This window comes from Cynocephalus volans, chromosome 5 (assembly GCF_027409185.1).
Source record: "Cynocephalus volans isolate mCynVol1 chromosome 5, mCynVol1.pri, whole genome shotgun sequence".
NCBI lineage: Eukaryota > Metazoa > Chordata > Mammalia > Dermoptera > Cynocephalidae > Cynocephalus > Cynocephalus volans.
In genome coordinates this window covers 120,538,597-120,558,339 of record NC_084464.1, presented here as the reverse complement: position 1 = coordinate 120,558,339, position 19,743 = coordinate 120,538,597, and the positions used below count along the sequence as shown (strand labels likewise).

Here is a 19,743-nt window from a genome sequence, read left to right as displayed (position 1 = left end):
CCCAACACAGAGTCATGCCCACCTTATTACACCTGTAGGAGCCACTCCCAGGTCTTCACTGGCAGGTTCATTTCATCTTTTCTGGTCACAGTTTGATCTTCCCATTAACATGTTCTTCCCAACAAGCCAATCTAAAGAAACTCACCATCAGACTCTATCACATCATCCTGTTTTATTTTCTTCTTAGTACTTCACGTTACAAGATAATTGTTTCATTTTTTACATTGATAGTCTACTATTAACTAAATAATTAATCTTAAATTCTAAGAAAGTTCATTTTCCCCATGGGATCCAAGAAAGCATTTTTATTTTAAATGAGGGGAAAAATAGCCCATAATCATTGTTATTATTCTTAAATTGACATTCAAAGAAGAAGGCACTTATCACAACCATCAAGATATATTTTGTACCAAGAGCAGATCCAATCCATAAAGCTCTGGAATCTTCCCACTAGTTCTTTGCTTTATTTCACAACAATGTATTTCACAATAGTTCATTTCAGACCAGATCTCTTTGGAAAAGTCTGGTCTTAATCTGTATAATTTGTCCAAAGTTCAGCCTCTCTGTTTCCATTCCAGATTCCTCTCTCTCTCAGACTCTTTTTATCACATTACTAGTTCCCATTCCTAATAGTTAAGAACAACGTGTTTTAGGCCTACTCATTATATAAAACTTTCTATGCCCTTTGCCATGACCTTGTACTGTGGGTTTAATGCCCAAACTCCATTAGCAGAACATAAATAAAAACGGGTGGGTTTTTTTCTTTCTACCTTTTCCTTAAAGGTAAAATGAGAATGATTATTATTTCTGATTTCAAAACACTATTTTGATGTTTTTATTTTAGCATTTTATATTGCTTTCTAAAAAATTAAAGTTGCCAAAAGCTACAGTTTTTTGTGTCAGTGCTTGTTTAACCTGTGTACTTCCTTAAAGGTAAAATAGTGATCGTAATTTTTGTTTCAAAATGCTGTACTGATGTTTTTATTTTTTGCATTTTACAGAGCAAACAAACTTTAAGGTGTTTTTATAAACTGCTATGTCTGTCAACACTCGTATATTTTGAATATTTCTTCTAGAAAATATGTAGTTTTATTATCAAAGTTCCACTCCTTTGAAAAATATTTTTAATGTTGGTTTCATCATTAGAAGGCTACCAAAAGTTCAGAGCATGAAAACTACGCATTTTGATTATTCTTACTCTGTAAAAGTTGTTAGGAGTCTAATTACATTTTCAGTATATTTCTTCCAATAATATAAAGGATCTTAATCACTGAAAATGTGTCAACATGTAAATTAAAGGTAAACATATAAAATTATTAATACATGTAAAGTATTTTAATTATTAGTAATAAACCCTGCTCAAAGTATTTGCTGAATTTCATAGGAACTATTATGGATTACAGTAATATGTTAGAAATAGATTTATTGCTTCCTTATATAAATGCAGCAAATATCAAATTATGGCACCTACTATGTGAATATCTGTTTGAGGGAGTGGTAGTGGAAAAGAAACAGAATTATTTCTCTTTAGATCTTATTTTCCAGTTAGAGAGATAAGCTAAGCATGAAGAGTTAAAGACAGAAGATGTCTGAGGCAACATACAGCTGATTATACACAGATTATACTTTAATACTGTCTATATTTTATGTAAGAATGTTTCTGAAAATGAAAACAGGACAGACATTGATTTCATCTTGGAAGTTCATGTTCTGTTGAGAAGAATATCTGTCTTTATTGTTCAGATTTCCTCTTTATTCTTTCTCTTTATTCTTCATTGTCCCCTGTATTCTTTTGTCATGATTTTTTCTTGTTTTGCTTTGGTTTTTTTTTTTGTCTTTTTCATGACCGGCACTCAGCCAGTGTGTGCACCGGCCATTCCTATATAGGATCCGAACCCGCGGCGGGAGCGACGCTCTGCTCCCAGTGCCGCACTCTCCCGAGTGCACCACGGGCTCGGCCCTGTCATGATTTTTTCTAATCTGTGTTTTTAAAACTTTAGTTGCCAAACTGTTTCGTAACACAGCTTCCAGCAGCCTCCAAACCATAAATTGTGGGCAGAAGGCAGGAAAATGAGATGAAGTATCTTGGTAGCTTTGTCCTCCACATCTGTTGAGAGTAATCCCTGAATCTGTCTGTCTTTATCACAAGCTAAACACACATTTTTATTTGTGCGTCAACATCTGTAAAAATCCAAAATTAGGAAAAGCTACCATTTTAAATTATGAGGTGGTTTAGTTAACTGGCTAGTTTCTTTTGGTTGGTTAGATTTGCATTAGATATTAAGACAAATATCTAAACTTACGAATGCAGCTTAAAAAGAACATCCTAGTTATTGGCCCTGACTACCTAGACACCATCTGTTTTCTTGAATTTTCTTGATATTAATTCATCATTTGGGAACTTGAATAGCATTTGTAGCATTTAACTACATTTTCTCACTAGGGGTTTCTTAGTTTAGCATTCATTTTACTGATCTTGCCTTAAAACAGTTTATTACCCACTCTGAAATATAGTGATAACTAATTTATTAGGCATCAAGGAATGAATCCTTCTGAATTAATCCCAAGTGGTTTTATATCTGGAGAAGACCTACAGCAAGAATCTGCTGAACTGGGTAATAAGATATCAATATGCTTTATATACCAGTCAGACGAAGTTCACTTTCTTTTATAAAAATTTAGTTAGACCCACTTGATTTCTTGGCTAAAGAGCTCTGAGGAATGCACACAGGAAGAGCAGAAATGGTTCTCCAAAAACTGTTTTGCCTCTATTCAACTGCCTGAACAAAAATTTAATTGAGTTGCAGTTGAGACTCTAGCCCTCCAAACTTTCAGGGCAGGCCATCTTGGCCATAAAAAAACCCTGAACACGTTTCATACAGTGTTTGATGTTTGCATTGCACAGTAACTGGCACATAGTAAGCACTCAGTAAATCATGGTTGACTGACTGGCTCAGTTTTACTTGCTGAGCTGGGCAAGATGCATCCCCAGAGGGCTTTATTTTTAACCTGTTGGACAGGATCATTTAATGTTATCCCTTCATACCTCAGAATTTCTGCCAAAAACAACTAACATTTGTTTTGGCATAATTGATAGGGAACCGTTCTTTGCAATAGTAATTGCTCCATTGTTTCAGCTGTGTCCTGTGATCGGTGGTGTCAGACTTTTAACTTTCATGAAAGGACTAAATAGGACCAAATAAAATTTCTCTAATTACTGAAGGACCAGCCTTAGGTTGCCAATGTTTTTTTATTTCATCAAAGTATACCAGAAAAAAAGAATCAAAATAAACTGAAACAAAAAATAACAAAAAAAACTACATACTGTCGTCATTTCATTTAAAAAGAAAAAGAAAAGCTTAATATCACAAAACAGGAAGGATATAGATTCAGAATGAAAGACAGTCATTTACATTGAATAAAATTTTGCCTTCATAAAAATTTACCACCCCGTCCTTATTTTCCTCATTTCACCACATCTCAACTCTTAGAAATCACGACTTCAAACCACTTCAGGTTTGAAATAGTGAACCATGTGACCAGCCTGGAAGGAGGATATGTCTCCTAACTCTTGACTATCAGTGGGCAGGAATGTGGTGACACTAAATGTAGGATTATAGTATTTAGATATAAGCTTAGAACCAGTGATCCAACCCTTTCTTATTGCTTTTTAATTTTATTAAATTAAGTGTTTACTGAACACCTCTGTTTCTTGGCACTGCTCTAGACTTTGGGATTACATAGGTACATAAAGCAAGGTCTCTGTCCCTGATGATCTTAGAATCCAGAAGTGAGCAGTACTGGCCACTCTGGTTACAGCAAGTGACTGTAGGACAGAATTTGGGGAATTATTTAAAGCCTGGAGTCTGTTTTGATTTCACATAGCTTGATCCACAGATGATCCACAGACCCATAGAATGAAACACAAAGAGATGAATGGACATAGCCGAATGTCACTGTAGTCTTGGTATCTTAAGTACTGTCTTGGAATGATGCTATGTGTCAAACTCAACAATAATGGAACAATTGTGTCTAAAATCAAAGTAAGAGGGAATTTTAAGGGGATGCCTGGCAAACTAACTTAGTGAATTACCATTTCTGAAAATGGAATATTCTTTGGTTCTATTGCATTCTGAGGTGTATCAGAAAAGAGTCTGGGTATAAATGATTGTGTGTAGCTCCCTCCACCCCAGTTATAAAGAACTTGATGTGATAATTTACAACAGACGGACTTGCGATATCCCAAGAGTTCTAGAGGCTACCAAATGAGTGAGATATCACAGGCCCACACTGTGAAGAGAAATAACTCTGTAAATAGTGGACATTCATGCCTCCAATACACATTCTCAAATCTATCTTCATTATCAGTTTAGACAATTAAACTAACATCTTCCAGCTGGAGTCTGTGTAGACATTTTTGTCTTAAAATATGTTAGCTTTAAAAAGGAACTAGACACACCATTGAATTGTTTGTAGTGATAAAAAATAAAAATAGCTTCAATGCCCATCAGTAGGGTCTGTTTAAATAAGTTGAAATATTTAGTCAGATACTATGCACTCAATAGCAGTGAAGGTGTGCATTGATTGGCATGAAAAATGTCCATGACAAATACTATGTATATTTCAAGCAACATGTAGAATATAATTCATTTTTCTTTTTTTTTTAAAGTAAAGTAAATTTGTGTGCCTACACACACATCCTAAATGCACCAAAATGCTTTCTTATCTTTTCTGCTAGCCTTTTTAGTTATGCCTGAACCTAATGATAGGATATCCCAGTTGGCTCAGTAACTGGGCAGAAACTGCATTCAACCTATCTGCCATCCATTGATAGCAGTTAGCAAGGAGATCTTACCCAAAGGGCAGCCGGAACATAGAATTATGTCATCTTTGGATCTCAGGAGTAGGTTATTTATGAAATTAGGGCTTCTCACCATCTCTGTCTTTGTAACGTCCTGCATCCCCCACAATTCAAGATAATCAAGGGCAAGGATGGCAGTATTGAGGGTCAGAATAAAATAATAAGTATTCAATTTCAGCTGTCTAAAATAACTAGCCATGATGAGATTGAGCAAGATATGACTAATTTTAAACATCGTTTTGACCTTTGGTTAAAATGTTTAAGTGTGGGAATTCGTTGGAGACATGACCGACATGCTTCCGTTCAGAAGCAATAAGCTATGGATTATGAGTTAATTCAAGCAAATGGCTGCCCTTTATGAGCCTCTTTTCTCCAATGGCACGGTAACACCACTTCCCCCCCACCAGTGGAATTTTCTGTGCATGACTGCAATAGAGTCTTGGTTAGTCTTAGAATGCCAGTTCCCTGGAATTGTTAGTCCAACTCTTAGTAAGGTCTTAAGAGTGTAAATTTGAAAGATGAGCAGTGTGTAAACCTTTTCAGGAAGGAGGCATTTGTAAGTGAAGCTGAAATTGCTTTATCTCAAAATCAATTAGCTTTGGGAATACAGTTAAATGAAACAATCACTCATGAAACTTCTAATTATTCTTTCCTAATTCATGCTAAAATCCAAAAGGAATAATATTGGATTATCTGCTCTTTTGAATTATATATCCCTGTGTGCTATTCCATTAGCATATATCAGTAAATAATATATAGGATTTGGGAGAGTTTTTCCTTCCAAAAATTGATAACTTCGTAACCCCGAAGAGTAAACATAGTCCATATTCTGGACTATGAACTTTAAGGAAGTTTGTTTACTGATCATCTAACTGGAATTATCCAGGCAAGAATGCTCAAGAAAATTCTTAATTGGCCCATTTCCCATTTTGTATAGAAGAGCAAGCAGCAAGGAACAGTAAATTGAAAGTCATAGCTAATCAAGACTTTATAACTGTTTAATGCTTTGTTTATATATTCATCTGGCAATATTTTAGAATTGTTTCAGTTCTGTAAATTCTTTATCTGTTGTATTCAATTATACTAGGTAGCCAAGTATTGTGTTAATGATTCAAATTTTATCTGGGCAGTCACTATAACATATACCTTTAGTTACCTTAGTTTAAGATTATTTTGAAGGGATACACCATCAATCCAGAGCGATCCTCCAAGTACTTGAATCATTACAGGCTCTAGGAAAAGAGTTAGAATCCCAGGGGATTCAAACATGAGTGGAATAGCACCATTAGCATTGTAGTTCCCTCCTCCAGCCCTATTAACCATTCCCAGGAGACAAAAGGAAAAGTATATAAAGGCTATTGCTTGTCAGAGCTATGAGGGCAGTAAATAATAATACCTTCTTGCTTTTGAGTACAATAAGATGAGGAAGTATATTATCACTGGTAATAAACTATATTCAAACTATACTCTCTAAAGGAACAAAACAGTATTTCACATTTTCAAAAGAATCATAGTGACTCAACTCTTTTAAAGACATGTTTCTAATTGCAATTGCCAAAATAAGTTATTTTTGTTGTGATACATTTTATTTTCAAATAATTATTACCTTTTTAGAATACTGAAATTTTTAATTAAATTAAAAATTGAAACATATCAAATAATACTCAATTAAAATGGAAAAACTGGGGATTGGATGAAATAAATAAATGAAATTAGAGTGATACAAAAGTTTGAAGTTCTCTTCCAGGATTCTTTGAACCAAACACTTGGCAGCTCCCCAGATCATGTTAATTGCCTTTTTGTGTATACATTTCCATATGCTAACTCATTGTTTTGGTTTAAAATGTAGTCATTATAACAAGATTGGGCATATTTAAATATTCCTCTCTTTCATGCCTGTCTTATGGAACTAATAGCTTCTAAACACAAACTATTATTTTATCTTTAAAATATTTTTCTAAAATATTATTAGCATTTGTAAAATAGACCAGGTAAAGACCACCACCACTGCCTTTGAAACACTGTGAAAATGGAACTGAAGTTAAAGACATTTTAAATTCCCCACTTGCGCAGGTGAGATTCATTTTGGAGACAGAAAAGACCTTAGCAATCATTCTATTCACCCTCTTCATTCTGTGAGTAATCAAATCTTGGTTTTGACTCAGTGCATGCTTGCTTCACAACACAGGAGGCAGCCATTTCCATAAGACACACACATTTCAGCTGTGATGGCCCATGGTGTGTGCCCTGTTCTTTCTTCCCCAGGTCAGTCTGCAGGTCTTTGCAGCTTTGCCTAAGAAAAGGCAAGTGACAATATAATTAGATATAGTTGTGCCTTGTCTGATTTTTTGAATCCCTTCCCTGACGTATGTGTAAGAGCCAGTACAACCATTGATCTCGCAAGCAATTTTACTGAAATACATTAATTCTGCAGGTTGAATGAATGGTAACCAAAGCCATCCTTTAATATAAACATACTATGTATTCTAAACCTAGCTTTCTTTCCATTAGCATGACATCCTTTGCTCTAGTCCTTTAAATGTCCTCGCTCCCTATAGAAACGGTGACAGCACAGAGTGCTGTTTTTCCTCTGGTATGAATGTGTGCAAAGAAGGAGGAAGGGAGAATATGTTTTTTTAAATCTTAGTTTTTTAACATATTGAGGATTTTTCAGTATGTCTCTGATTTTCTCTTGATTCACCACATTATTGGAAGGGAACAAATGTGTGGATATGAAAGTAATTTGAGTTTCAGTTTAGTACATTTAGTACTGCTAAACTTTTGCATCTGAGTGTGCTACCATGCCCTCCTGCCCCCTGAACTGAAAAGAACCAGTCCCTGAAGTTCTGGAAGGTAGGCAGGGCTTCCTCAGCACCCTGTGCTCTTCCCTCTCCAGGATGAAGTCATCCTTACCTCTTACCCTGTTATTCCCTTATGTTACGGCTTTATTTTTTATATTTCTCCAGACCATAGAAATTTGTAGTTTTGATCAATAGGCTTATCGACTTTGGTCAGTGATAGAATGAGTGGAATAAAAAATTGATATGTCATGACAACAAATTAATGACCAATTACTATGTGCATTTGCCATATGATAATAAAATTTGAAAGTAGCTGTTCCTCCTATTTGGATGATTGGATATTTCTTTCATTGAAGCCAACTATGAAAATAAAAACTGACTCCCGTTTTCACAACCTGAGAAATTTAGAGCATTTTCTAAAATAAATGAAACATATGATTTTCAGATCTCTGTACTCTATTTCTGTTTACTTTCTATTAGGTGTACTGTACGTATGTGTTTTGGAACAAAATCCAGAATTTGCTGGAAAAAGGAAGAGGGAATAAGAATGAGGCTAGCCCAGAATTCCAGGCCCCAGCATCCTCATTGATTTCCTTTTCTTCAGCAGCCTGGCAGCAGAAGCATGACAGGACTGAAGGGTTCACCCATAGTAGGGACCGATAAGAGGTAAAAAACAAAGGGGAGTTGGTTAGGAAATCTAGGAGACACCAAGACCAGCATTTATATGGGTCTACCTTGGGAAGAGAAATAAGTGAGAATTCCAGAAGCCTCTAAGACCCGGCCTCGGCTTATCCTCATAGCCTCTCCTGCTGCCTTCCCTCCCCTCCATTCCCAGGATCAGGCACCACCTCTAGTTCCCCACGAGCCTCTCTGCTTGTGTGTTCTCTCCATGCCCAGATTCTCCCTCTTACCACTTTTTTCACACTAGCTCTTGCTTTTCCTTTGAGAATCAACTCAGGAGTGTCCTTGTAGAAGCCTTCATGATCCCCACCATGTTGGTTTGCATGTCCTGGCTTTAGGTGCTCAAAAAACTCTTCACACATTTATCTTGGCATTTATTGTATCCAATTGGAATTATTTAGGCCTAGGTCTTTCTCTCCCATTACACTAAAAGGTCTTTGAGAAAATAGTGATTTATTGTCATGACCATGTCCAATGCCATGTATAGTCACTGGCAAATAGTAGGCATGCAATAAATGTGCATGTGAACTAAACCAAAATGTGGGTGTTCAGGTATTGCAAAGGGAATTTATTGGTCAGGAGAATAACTGACTTTATTCTTTATTTGAGTTACCACATATGTCTTGAAGTTTGAAGTAGCTTTCTAGAAATAAACTATGTGAGTATGTGATATCTCAAGGGTCACTTTATGTATATTTTTGTGTATATGTGTTTATGACTCTTTTTTAAAAAAACAAACTCTTTTTAAAAAGCATTTCTCCAAGGTGAGCCACCAGGCAATAATTTTTGAAGCTTATGCCTGTGACCCCTTTCAGATTCATATAACATAATTTTGTCGAGATTCTTGAGCATAGATTAAATAGGACAAGGAATGAGTTTGTGCCTTAGAAAATACTCTTAGAAAATAGATAAAACAGTGTGAAGATAAACATAAGAAAGGAAGTCTAGTAGATGGAGGGAGGGTTTGGAGAGAGGCAAAATGAGTATGTAACTAATGGATGTTTGAAACGTATCTTCTAGCCAAATAAAATTTTGTATCTAATGTGAATGTCTGAAATTCCATGGAATGTCAGTCTGAAATTAATTAAAGTGTTGAATGGCTTTATGTGGGTTTGGGGCATGATGAGAGTGTTTTGGTCTGATTTTGTTTTGTATTCTACTTGGAATTGCTGTATATCTCTATATAGCATCTGTACCTTCCAAAATATTTGTCTGTTCATCAACAGCAAACACACAGCAACTTCTTTCTGACTTAAGTCAACACTCATTTTCAATTTGGAGACAGAAGTCAAAACCTAAAACCTGTGGCCAAAGAAAATAAGACTCAGTTTTAGAATATCCAGAGTGGGCTATTAGCCACAACACCTCTATTAAAAAGCTGTCTCTTCCACTTCTACTATTTAGAACTGTTAAATATGGAACTAGTCTGACCCACAGCTCTTCAATGTCTTCTCTTCTTCAGTGGTATTGGAAGGAACTGGCCCTGGGCCTCAGGAGGCAGCAGTATTCTGGCAGAATTTGGAACCCTGCACTTGGAGTTTATGCACTTGAGCCACTTATCAGGAAACCCCATCTTTGCTGAAAAGGTGAGATTCTCCAATACACCTTGCATAGCAAAGCAGCACTTGTGGGAAGCAATATCCTCTCCTGCGAGATTTAGTAGTATTGGATGTGGAAAATAAAAATCAAGCTTAATATAGCTCTTCACGAAGTTTTGTAACATGCAGTGTTTCATTTAATCAAACTGTAAACCCAGCCTTTCCATAGCACCATTCTAACCCAGGGTGAGACGGCCTGGCTTCCACGCTTGGTTCTCTTTACCTTAAGAGAGTCAGTTTTTTCACCTGCCTGATTTTTTTTTTTTCCTTTTCTAAAAATATTTAGTATTGCATGGACTATGTGAACCAAGTGTATGAAAGAGAAACTCAAAGTGTTATACAAATGTGAGGTGGCAAGTGAACTGATTTCTGATTTTTAGGAAGCAAACCCATAGATATTTGGATAAAGTTATATTCATCCCACCACTCTGCCCTTAGCTTTCACCCTACTGTTCAGCTCCTATTTACAGCAAACTTCCTTGAAAGAGTTGTCTCTGTTTGCTGTCTTCTCTTCTAGCCTCCCCCTCTCTTGAACCCTGTCCAGTCTGTCTTTTCTCCCAGGCACGCCTGTCATGGTGACCAGGGAGCAGCACATTGCCAAAGTTAGTTCTCTGTCCTCCCCGCTCCTCTTCCTTGCCCTCTCAGCATTTGACACAGTCGATCAGTTCCTCCTTCTTAAGACACTCTTTGCACTTGGCTGCAGGCATGTAATACTCTCCAGGTTTGCGTCCTGTCTTGCTGGGAGCGCTTTCTCAGTCTCCCTTGTTGGATTTTCCTTAACACCCCAACCTCTAAATACTGGAAAGCCTCAGCACTCCAACCTCTGCGTCGTCTTTTTTTATATCCACTCCTTACATTATCTCATCCAGTGTCTTGGCTTTATATATATCTCTATACTATTGTCTCCACATTTAATAATTTTAATAATTTAATAATCCCAGTCCCAACCTGTCCCCTAAACTCCAGACTCAATATCCAACGCATATTTGACATCTCCGCTAAGAGGTCTAATAGGCAAGTCCCACTTAAATGCCTCAGACCCAACCCTGAGACCTGCTCCTACTCCATTCTTCACTATCTTGGTAGATAGCTCCTCAGTTTACCCAGTGGCTCAGGCCAAAGATCTTGAGGTCATCCTGGTTCTTCTTTTCAGTAAACCCCAGGTCTGAGGAATCCTTTGGTTCTGCCTTCTTAGCTCTGCTGCCACCCCTGGTCCAGGATCCCTCATCTCTCCCCTGGACTCTGAACTAGCACCTGGCTACCCTTTCTCTCTTGCCCCCTCAGTCACACTAATTCTATAAAAGCACAAGTTTCTCATGCCACTCAGAGTAAAACGAGCCCTTCTTGTGGCTGGTGAGGTCCTTGTGACCTGGGCACCGGCTCGCTGTCCTCTGCTTGCTGATGTGCTGCCTTTGCTTCCACACCTTCGGCCTCAGTGGCCTTGCCGCTCTCTTCTCAGGGCCTTTGTACTTGCTCCTCCCTCGGCTCGGATTGCTCTTCCTCCAAATTTGTGCATGACTTACTCCCTCATTTTAAAATTCTGCTCAAACCATCCACCTTCCCAGGCCACCCTATCACAGGACAGCTCTCCACCTCACATTGCACTCTGTCCCAGTACCCTCTGTCTTAGTCAGCTTGGGCTGCCATAACAAAAATGCATAAACTGAGTGACTGAAAACAACAGAAGTTTATTTCTCACAGTTTTGGAAGCTGGGAAGTTCCAAGATCCAGGTGTCGACAAGGCAGGTTTCATTCTAAAGCCTCTTCTCCTGGCTTGAGGGTGGCCACTGTCCCACTGTGCACTCACATCACCCCTTCTTTGTACACAGAGGGAGAGAGAGCTGTCTTGTGTCTCTTCTTATAAGGGCACTAATCCCATCATGAAGGCTCTACCCTCATGGCCTAATCACCCCCAAAGGCCCCATCTCCAAATGCCATCATATTGGGGGTCAGGACTGCAACATATGAATTTAGCAGGGTGACACAGTTCAGTCGATAGCATCCTTTTTTATTTTGATATTTACAGCATTAATTATCTCCTGATATACTATACATATTATTTGTCTGTCTCATCCCACTAGAACGCAGAATTCCAAGATGGTAGTGACTTTGTTTATCCACCAATATATCCCTAGTTCCTGGTAGTAGCATCTAGCATGTGGTAGATAATCAACCAGTCCACTTACTACTGTTATTTTTGTAATGATAATAAGTTGATGGCAACTATCTTTGTTCTAACTCTACATCATTTAAATCAACTCATTTTTGGGGGAGCACATCTCTGACTGTGTCAGATTTCTTCGGTCTATCCTCACATTTGCCTCCCAATAAATTTTACAGAAAATTTATAAATAAATTAATAAATAAATTGGCTCTTTTTTTTCTCAAATGGAAAAGTGTAATCAAGAAAGAGAGAAGAATGGCACAAAAACTGTTTTTTAGATTTTTAGAATAACATTTGATTTTCTATTGTAGGTAATGAATATTCGAACAGTACTGAACAAGCTGGAAAAACCACAAGGCCTTTATCCTAACTATCTGAATCCCAGTAGTGGACAGTGGGGTCAGCGTAAGTAAAAAGATTAGCATTGTTATAGCTCTTTACAGTACCCAGCACTGTTCTGGTAGCAGAGAGAGAGCACAAAAGAAGCCCAATTTTTGTTGAGGAATGTTTAGAAAAGGAACATCATTCCTTTAATAAGCAGGCTTCCATCATAAAACAGATTGTGTTACCAGGAAACAAGATTGTTTATTTTTTGTGTACAACTGTAAGCATGATGACATATAAGCACATTTGAAGCTATTAATCATAAAGGGAAGATCTGGTCAGGATGGTGTGGGAATATTAGCCTGTAGCAAGCTGGTCATGTGGATAGAAAGGAAGTTTATTCCTATGTGCTCATGACTCTGAGAGTTTTATACACAGTAGCTAGATCATTTGACTTCGTAACATTTTCTCTCTTTCTGCAAGGCTACAAGATGAGAGAGGAGCCTGAATCTTACAGAGTTAGAAAATTGGAAGAGCAAACAGGGTGTTTTCTCTACTCAATTTTAAGCCACTAGATAAACATTTCTTGCTGATGGAGTTACCTTTAGTGTAGGAGAAAGATTATACAAGGGCTTTCGATGCCAGGAACCCTCACTTTTGACCTTTCAGAGAATTGTGACCAGGGCTATAAAGATTCAGAAAAGTTGAAAGAAATGTTCTCAAGCTGATTTGGAGAAGCAGTGGTAGATTAAGTAGCAACTGAAAACAAGTGAAGAATATTAAGTGAGATGCCTAGCTGTACTGAGGATGTTAGCACTGCAGTAAATTTTACTCTAATATGGGTTTTTTTCTTTATATTTAAATATCGTATTCTTAGATGATTATTCTTCACTGTTACTTTTGAAGTACTTTTTTTAAAGAATAACTTAGTAGGAAAAAATGTGCTAAAATCCTTGTCTGCATGTTATTAATAGCTATAGAAGGCCTAGCTATTGAAGCCTTAGGCCATAATCAAGTTTGCCACTTACCTATGAGTGGTCCACAGGTCACTGAAAGTCCTTGAGACCGTTCAGCAGGTTCAAAAGGTCAAAACTATTTTAATGATAATGTAAGACTTTCTCCCTTTTTTACTGCATTGACATTTGCACTCATGTTACAAAAACAATGCTGGGTAAAACCACTGAAGCCTCAGTGAGAACCAAGGCAGACACCAAGTAGTATTGATACTCATTGTATTCTTCACAGTAGTTTTTTTAAAAAAAGCCATTTTCTCTTGAATGTTCTTAATGAAGCAGTAAAAAAATTATTGATTCTGATAAATATCAACCTTTATGTCTTTGTAATGTTCTGTGTGATAAAATGGAAAGTATAGAAAAAGCACTTGTGCTGCATAGTGAAAAGTAGAATTTGCCTCGAGAAAAAGCTCTAATGTGATTTAGTTATGAGCTGAACTAGCTGCTTATTTTTTCATGGATCACCATTTTTACTTGAGTGTACAACTAAAACAAACCGGTTACTCAAAGTAGGGTAATTGGTAGACATGTTCTCAAAAGTGAGCCTCTCACTTCAAGGAAAAGTAACAGTATTTGTGCCAATGATGATAAAATTTGAGTTCCTAAATAAAAATTAGAATTTAGGAAAACTTGTATATGCCACCCTCAACTTAACACCAACACTTTTCTGATGACATTGGTGGTGGTATTAACAAATGTAGTTTTTTGATATTGTGTAATGAAATATACAACATTTGGAAGATTGCATAATTCAATGAACCAATGTTTTTCAAATTACCAATGCATGCTATTACAAAATCATGCATGAGAAAAAGACCCATACAAAGTGCAAGATGGACCAATAGATTTTAATGTAACAGAATACAAAAATGTATTGGTATAGTTTCTAATTCCACATTGCAACTAAGCTTTAAAAATCCTTAACCTTTAAAATAAACATTTGTCAAGTGCTGTTGTAGTATCAAAGAAAAATATCCACAGTTATTTTAAAAAGACTATTAAAATACTCTTCCTTTTTCCAACTGTATGAGACTGTGTAAGGCTGACTTTTCTTCATATATTTTTAGCCAAAACAACATCTATCAAAGGATTGAATGTAGAGCAGATATGAGAATCCGGCTATCTTCTAGTAAAGCAAACATTGAAGATTTGCAAAAAATGTAAAAAAGTGTCAGTCATCTCACTAATTTTTTTTGTTTTATAAAATATAACATTTGTACAAAAAATAACTATGTGTTAACCTAGTGGGTATATAATTGTTATTTTAAATGAATGAAGAAAATATTTTTAAATTCCGTTTTGATTTTTCAATATAGTAAATTTTGGTAGATATTACTCAAATAAATAAGTTCTTTGGGTGCTCATTTATTTTTGACAGCACGAAAGGTGCTGAGACTAAAAAGTTTAAGGGCCACTAGAGTATAAAACAGAACTTCTGTAGCTGTCTAAATACAAGATGACTAGATCCAAGTCTCTAAAAAGACGAGCATTTTTGGAGTTCTCACTAAAAGCTAAAGAAAATCTCTTTGGTTTATTATTTTCTTCCTGTGGTTTAGGATTTAAAAATCACAATGAAGAGAGACAAAAGGAGCCAGTTGTGTTGGAACATCCCGGCTTCACCCTCAGCGTCACCCACATGCTATGTATTTGACCATGTTTCCTGGTACAAAGAGTCCTTTATGTTTGGATTGCTTATGGGCCAGTTTCCTGATGGAAAAGCAAACAGGACTGGTGCGTCCCAAATCTCTCTCCCCACAAGCCCATCCTGTGTCCCAGCCACAAGGAAAACCTACCACAAGGAAGACACATATTTTATTCTTTAGTCAAGGCCTGCTTGGCCTTATCCATGTCTTTACTGTGCCATTTCGTTGGCCCTTCTGTCTCTCCTCTGCCTCTATCAGGCTCAGCTCAACTACCATTTCTTCCAGAGGCCTTCTTCAAGGCCCTAGTTGGAATGTGTGAGCATCTCCTCCTCTTCTACTTCTTCCTCCCTTTCGCTGGCACTTTGGGTACTTTCCTATCACAGTCCTTTTCCTGATGATTCATATACTATGCATACCTCTATTCCTAGGGATCCAAAGCTTCTGAGGATGGTAACCATGTCTTAGTCATATTTGTTAGTGCAGGACACATATCTTGCACCTAGTATGTGTTTACTTACTTGAATTCTGTGAATACTCATGTTCTCAGTATCCAATCTATCATTCTGGCATTACTTTTAATAATGTTCCTATTTAATCTCTTTTAGCAGTTGCCCCTGCTCCTCACTTGTGGCTAGAGGCAGCATCTGGCCCTGGCCCCCAGTAATATGAACAGACCTTGTGACCAGTGAGGCCAGATGCAGGGTTCTATGTCTATGCACAGGACAATTTTCACCGTTTGATTTATATAACATATATACATATACGTGTATATAGTTTTATATATGTGTGTGTGTATGTATATATATATTTAGTGCCACTAGCATCATTGGGGGATTGCTTCAAGGTGAAAAATTCAGATGAAGTTGACAAAAAATTTTAAAATGGAAATACCGAGTATTTTAATCCTCCTTTGTCTTGATTCTTTTGTTATTTGTTTTATTTTGTCTCTTTTTTAGATATTAGGAATCCTTTTATGGGACCTTTTCCTAAGAAAAAACTAAATTACGCCTTTAGAGAGGAGCATAATATTTGAGTGCCTATAGTACACATTACCTTTAGAGCAGCTGGGCATAAAAATACCGTATATATTCTTTCTAAAAGTAGGTGGTCCCTTCCTGCTGATAAAATCAGGCATGTTCTCTCCCATATTCACTAAAATGCTCACATAGGACTTGTTGCCAATACAAACAGTCCTCCAGACCCGGGGGGAGCTTAGTGAATGATGGGCTGAATTATCAAAAAGGCATGTTTTCTTCCTTTATGTTCTTTTATTTTGATTTTTTCCCAAATATGAAATTTTAATAGGCAGGAAATAAAAAAAGAAATTAACTAGCACTTACCAAAATTAATTAAAACAAATGTATTCTTATGTAACCCTTTTTCCTTTTTTTAAAAAAATCCCCAAATGCCCTAACTTGCTGCTTCTGTCCGTTACAGAATCATAACCCAAGGAGGGGAAAATATCAAGCTGCTTCTGGCTGTTAGTTTTCAATTCTCATTGCTTTAACTCTGAAGGACATGTCTGGATCATGGCCATCGTTTCCTGTTACTTCATTTAGTCCTTGTTATTTCGACAATAACCGTGATCTGCTTTACCGTGCATCGTTTGCATGTGTCTCCTCCGGTCATGTTTATAACAGCAGGGCTTGTTATTGATGAGATAGTGTTTAGTCTATTTAGTTTGCAAATGTCAGAGGTTTATGTGGTGATTTATTTAGGAAACTGTAAAGGTCACTTTAAACACTGCTATTTTAAGTATTAGTCTTATAATTTTAAAAACACATTTTAACATTAAAATTAAAACTGTAATTCTGGACTTTCTGCAATAAGAAAATCACATATTTAAGCACTTAAAAATATGACCCTTCTAGCTTTACTTGGACTAGACTTATTAAGGTTGAGTTAGAAGAATTGTGCTCTGTTCATTAATTGTTTATTGAGTACCTACCACACGCTAGATGCTTCCTAGGGGCTGGTGTAGACTGGGAAACATAAAAGACCTGGTCTCTCTGCCCTCTTGGATTGTCACCTTGTGGAGGAGACAGAAAAAAATTCTACTACATTATGAAATTGTAAGTGTGGTAAATGTGTGCTATCAAAGAGCATATGACAAGAGAACCTAGTGGAGGTGCAGGGAAGGCTTCTTTGAGGAAGTGCCCTTTGATCCCAGATGTGAAGTATATGAGTAAGAATTACAGAAGAAGGGGTAAGGGGTCATGGAGTGCATTTCAGGCAGAGAGAACAAGGCCTGCAGGAGCCCTGAGGTGGGATGTTCTTGATGTTTGAGACAGAGAGAACAGGCCTTCAGGAGCCTGGATATTTTGAGGAACCGAAAGAAGGGCCAGATAGCAAGTGAGCAGAGAGCAAGTGGAGCAAGACAGGTGATGCAGAGAAGATTGGGATCTTGCAGCAGGGCTTCCCAGGTCTTCAAAGATCCAGGACTGCAGGCCTTCAAGTAAGAGGGTGTGGGGAGAATCAGATTCACATGTTAGGAGAGTTACTCGCACATTAACGTAACAAATAGGCTGAAGTGGCCCTGCCATTAGAGCTTTCTGCAATGACAAGAATGTTGTTCTATATCTTCCTTGACCTGGATAGTAGGCAAGGGCCACATGTAGCTAGTGAACACCAGTATGGCTGGGGAACTGAACTTTCTATTTAATTAATTTGAATTGAAATAACACCTGCTATCAGAGTGAAAGCAGGAAACCAGATCGTTAGCCACTGCAGACTCAGAGGCAGGAGATAGTGGTTACTTGAGCCAGGAGCATATTGGTGAGGACAAGATACATATGGGAAGTAAAATTAGAAGACTTTGGTAACTCACTGGTTATGCGAGTGAGAGAGAGAAGAAGGAAGGAGTGACTACCTGACTTCTAATATGTATTGAGGGGATGGAGACCAGATCAGAAGATATGGTTGAGGAGGAGAAGATAATGAATTTAGTTTTTAACCTGTTCAATTTTAGGTTCCCATATAGACATCCAAGTGGGGTGTTGGGCAGGCATCAGGGGAAAAATTGTCTTGACAGATGTATGAATACTGATTTACTTTAATATAACAGTTGACTTTTGTATAAGTCAACAAATAAAGGTATTATTTCTTAGAAATAGATAAATAAAATTACTTTTGAGTTATGAATCTTAAAAGGCTGTCTTGTTTATTTTCAAATTCTCTGAAATCTGGGAATTATGTTTCAAATAGATTTCCATTTTTGTAAGCAAACATACTTGAAAAATAAAAGTATTGATTCAAGCAGTAGGCAGAAGAGTACACTTGGTGTTATTTGGCGGGGAGCAAGCATACCCAAATGTGAGACCCTATGTGGTTGTGGAGTCAGGTGGCACTTATCAGCATTGTCATCTCATGGAGCCTCTGGAAGCCTCATTTTTGCCATTTTTAAAATGAGGATACCTATCCCACAGTTGCAAGGTTGTTGGTAATATATGCAGTGATCTGATGTGATCTATGGCAGTGGAGGTAGACTGCAGGAATGGAGTGTTAGGAGGAAAAGCTTCTGCCCTATCTTTTTTTCCTGCTGCCCCAGCTCCATAGGTTTTTGAACCTTCAGATTGGTAACACTAGAAAACAAATAATAGTAATAAAGGCAAGAACCTGAGGAACTTCTTGTTTTATTTATTGAAAGCCATGTTTTTTAAGATTTGCTAATAGTCATAGCTTTGACAGAATGTTATATGATTGAGAACTAAAGCAAATAAAATTTATTTAAATATATACTGTGAAACATTTCAATTTGGTATTTTTCACTAGAGAACCAAATTTTAGAATAAGGGATGATTACATATCTTTTATCCTCATGTTTTGCAAAACTACCCTGGTAATTATTTAGAGTATATCACATTAGTTAACAGCACATCTGCTCATTTCAGAATATCTTTCTTAAAATAAGAGATTTGTTGAAATTTAAATGTAACATTGAGTTGCATTTGACATAGAGTTTTGTATCCTAGTTGCTAATGTGATTTTGCTGCATTATCTGAATTAAAGACTGAATCACTCTAAAGTTCATATCCTTCTTTTTTCAGATCATGTATCAGTTGGAGGACTTGGAGACAGCTTTTATGAATATTTGCTAAAGGCATGGTTAATGTCTGACAAGACAGATCTAGAAGCTAAGAAGATGTATTTTGATGCTGTTCAGGTAACCCAATATTTAAATCATCTTTTCCACTCCGCTCTAACTTATAACTTTCATATTAATCAAGCTTAATGATGAAATAGAAAACCACATGAGTGGGTTACAAAATCTTTCCAGTTTGGTAGACTTCAGTGTCTGCTAATATAATAATAACAATAGTAATCATCCTTGACGTGTTTAGTTCTAACAAGGCAGTTAAAAGTTTTTTACATGGTTCAGACCTCAGCTAAGAGTCACATATGTGAAAAAGAGGTATTCTTTCATGAATATGAGTTCCCTCCTTAGAACCACAATATTCTGAAAATTGTCTAAGTTAAAATTGCCCAAGATTATAGACAGTCCCAGTGGCTACCTCTGTTTGACGTAAACTTGTCTCCAGAGACATATGGACAGTACTCTAAGTAGATCACATATAAAAATATGAACAAACTAACATTTAAGGGAATATTATTAATCGTTTTCAAAGATCCTTTATGAGAGCAAGTGAGGAGGTTAGCTG

The 19,743-nt window shown here is 36.9% G+C and overlaps 1 protein-coding gene across 1 annotated transcript in view; it reads left to right on the top strand.

The window, feature by feature from the left end:
• The window catches only part of MAN1A1 (mannosidase alpha class 1A member 1), a 155,836-nt gene that overhangs the window by 122,079 nt on the left and 14,014 nt on the right, over window positions 1–19,743 (top strand). Inside the window, exons 6-8 of the mRNA XM_063098401.1 lie at window positions 9,806–9,929; window positions 12,417–12,510; window positions 19,132–19,247. Of these exons, the coding sequence (XP_062954471.1) occupies window positions 9,806–9,929; window positions 12,417–12,510; window positions 19,132–19,247 (334 nt within the window). The remainder of the gene's footprint in view (window positions 1–9,805; window positions 9,930–12,416; window positions 12,511–19,131; window positions 19,248–19,743) is intronic.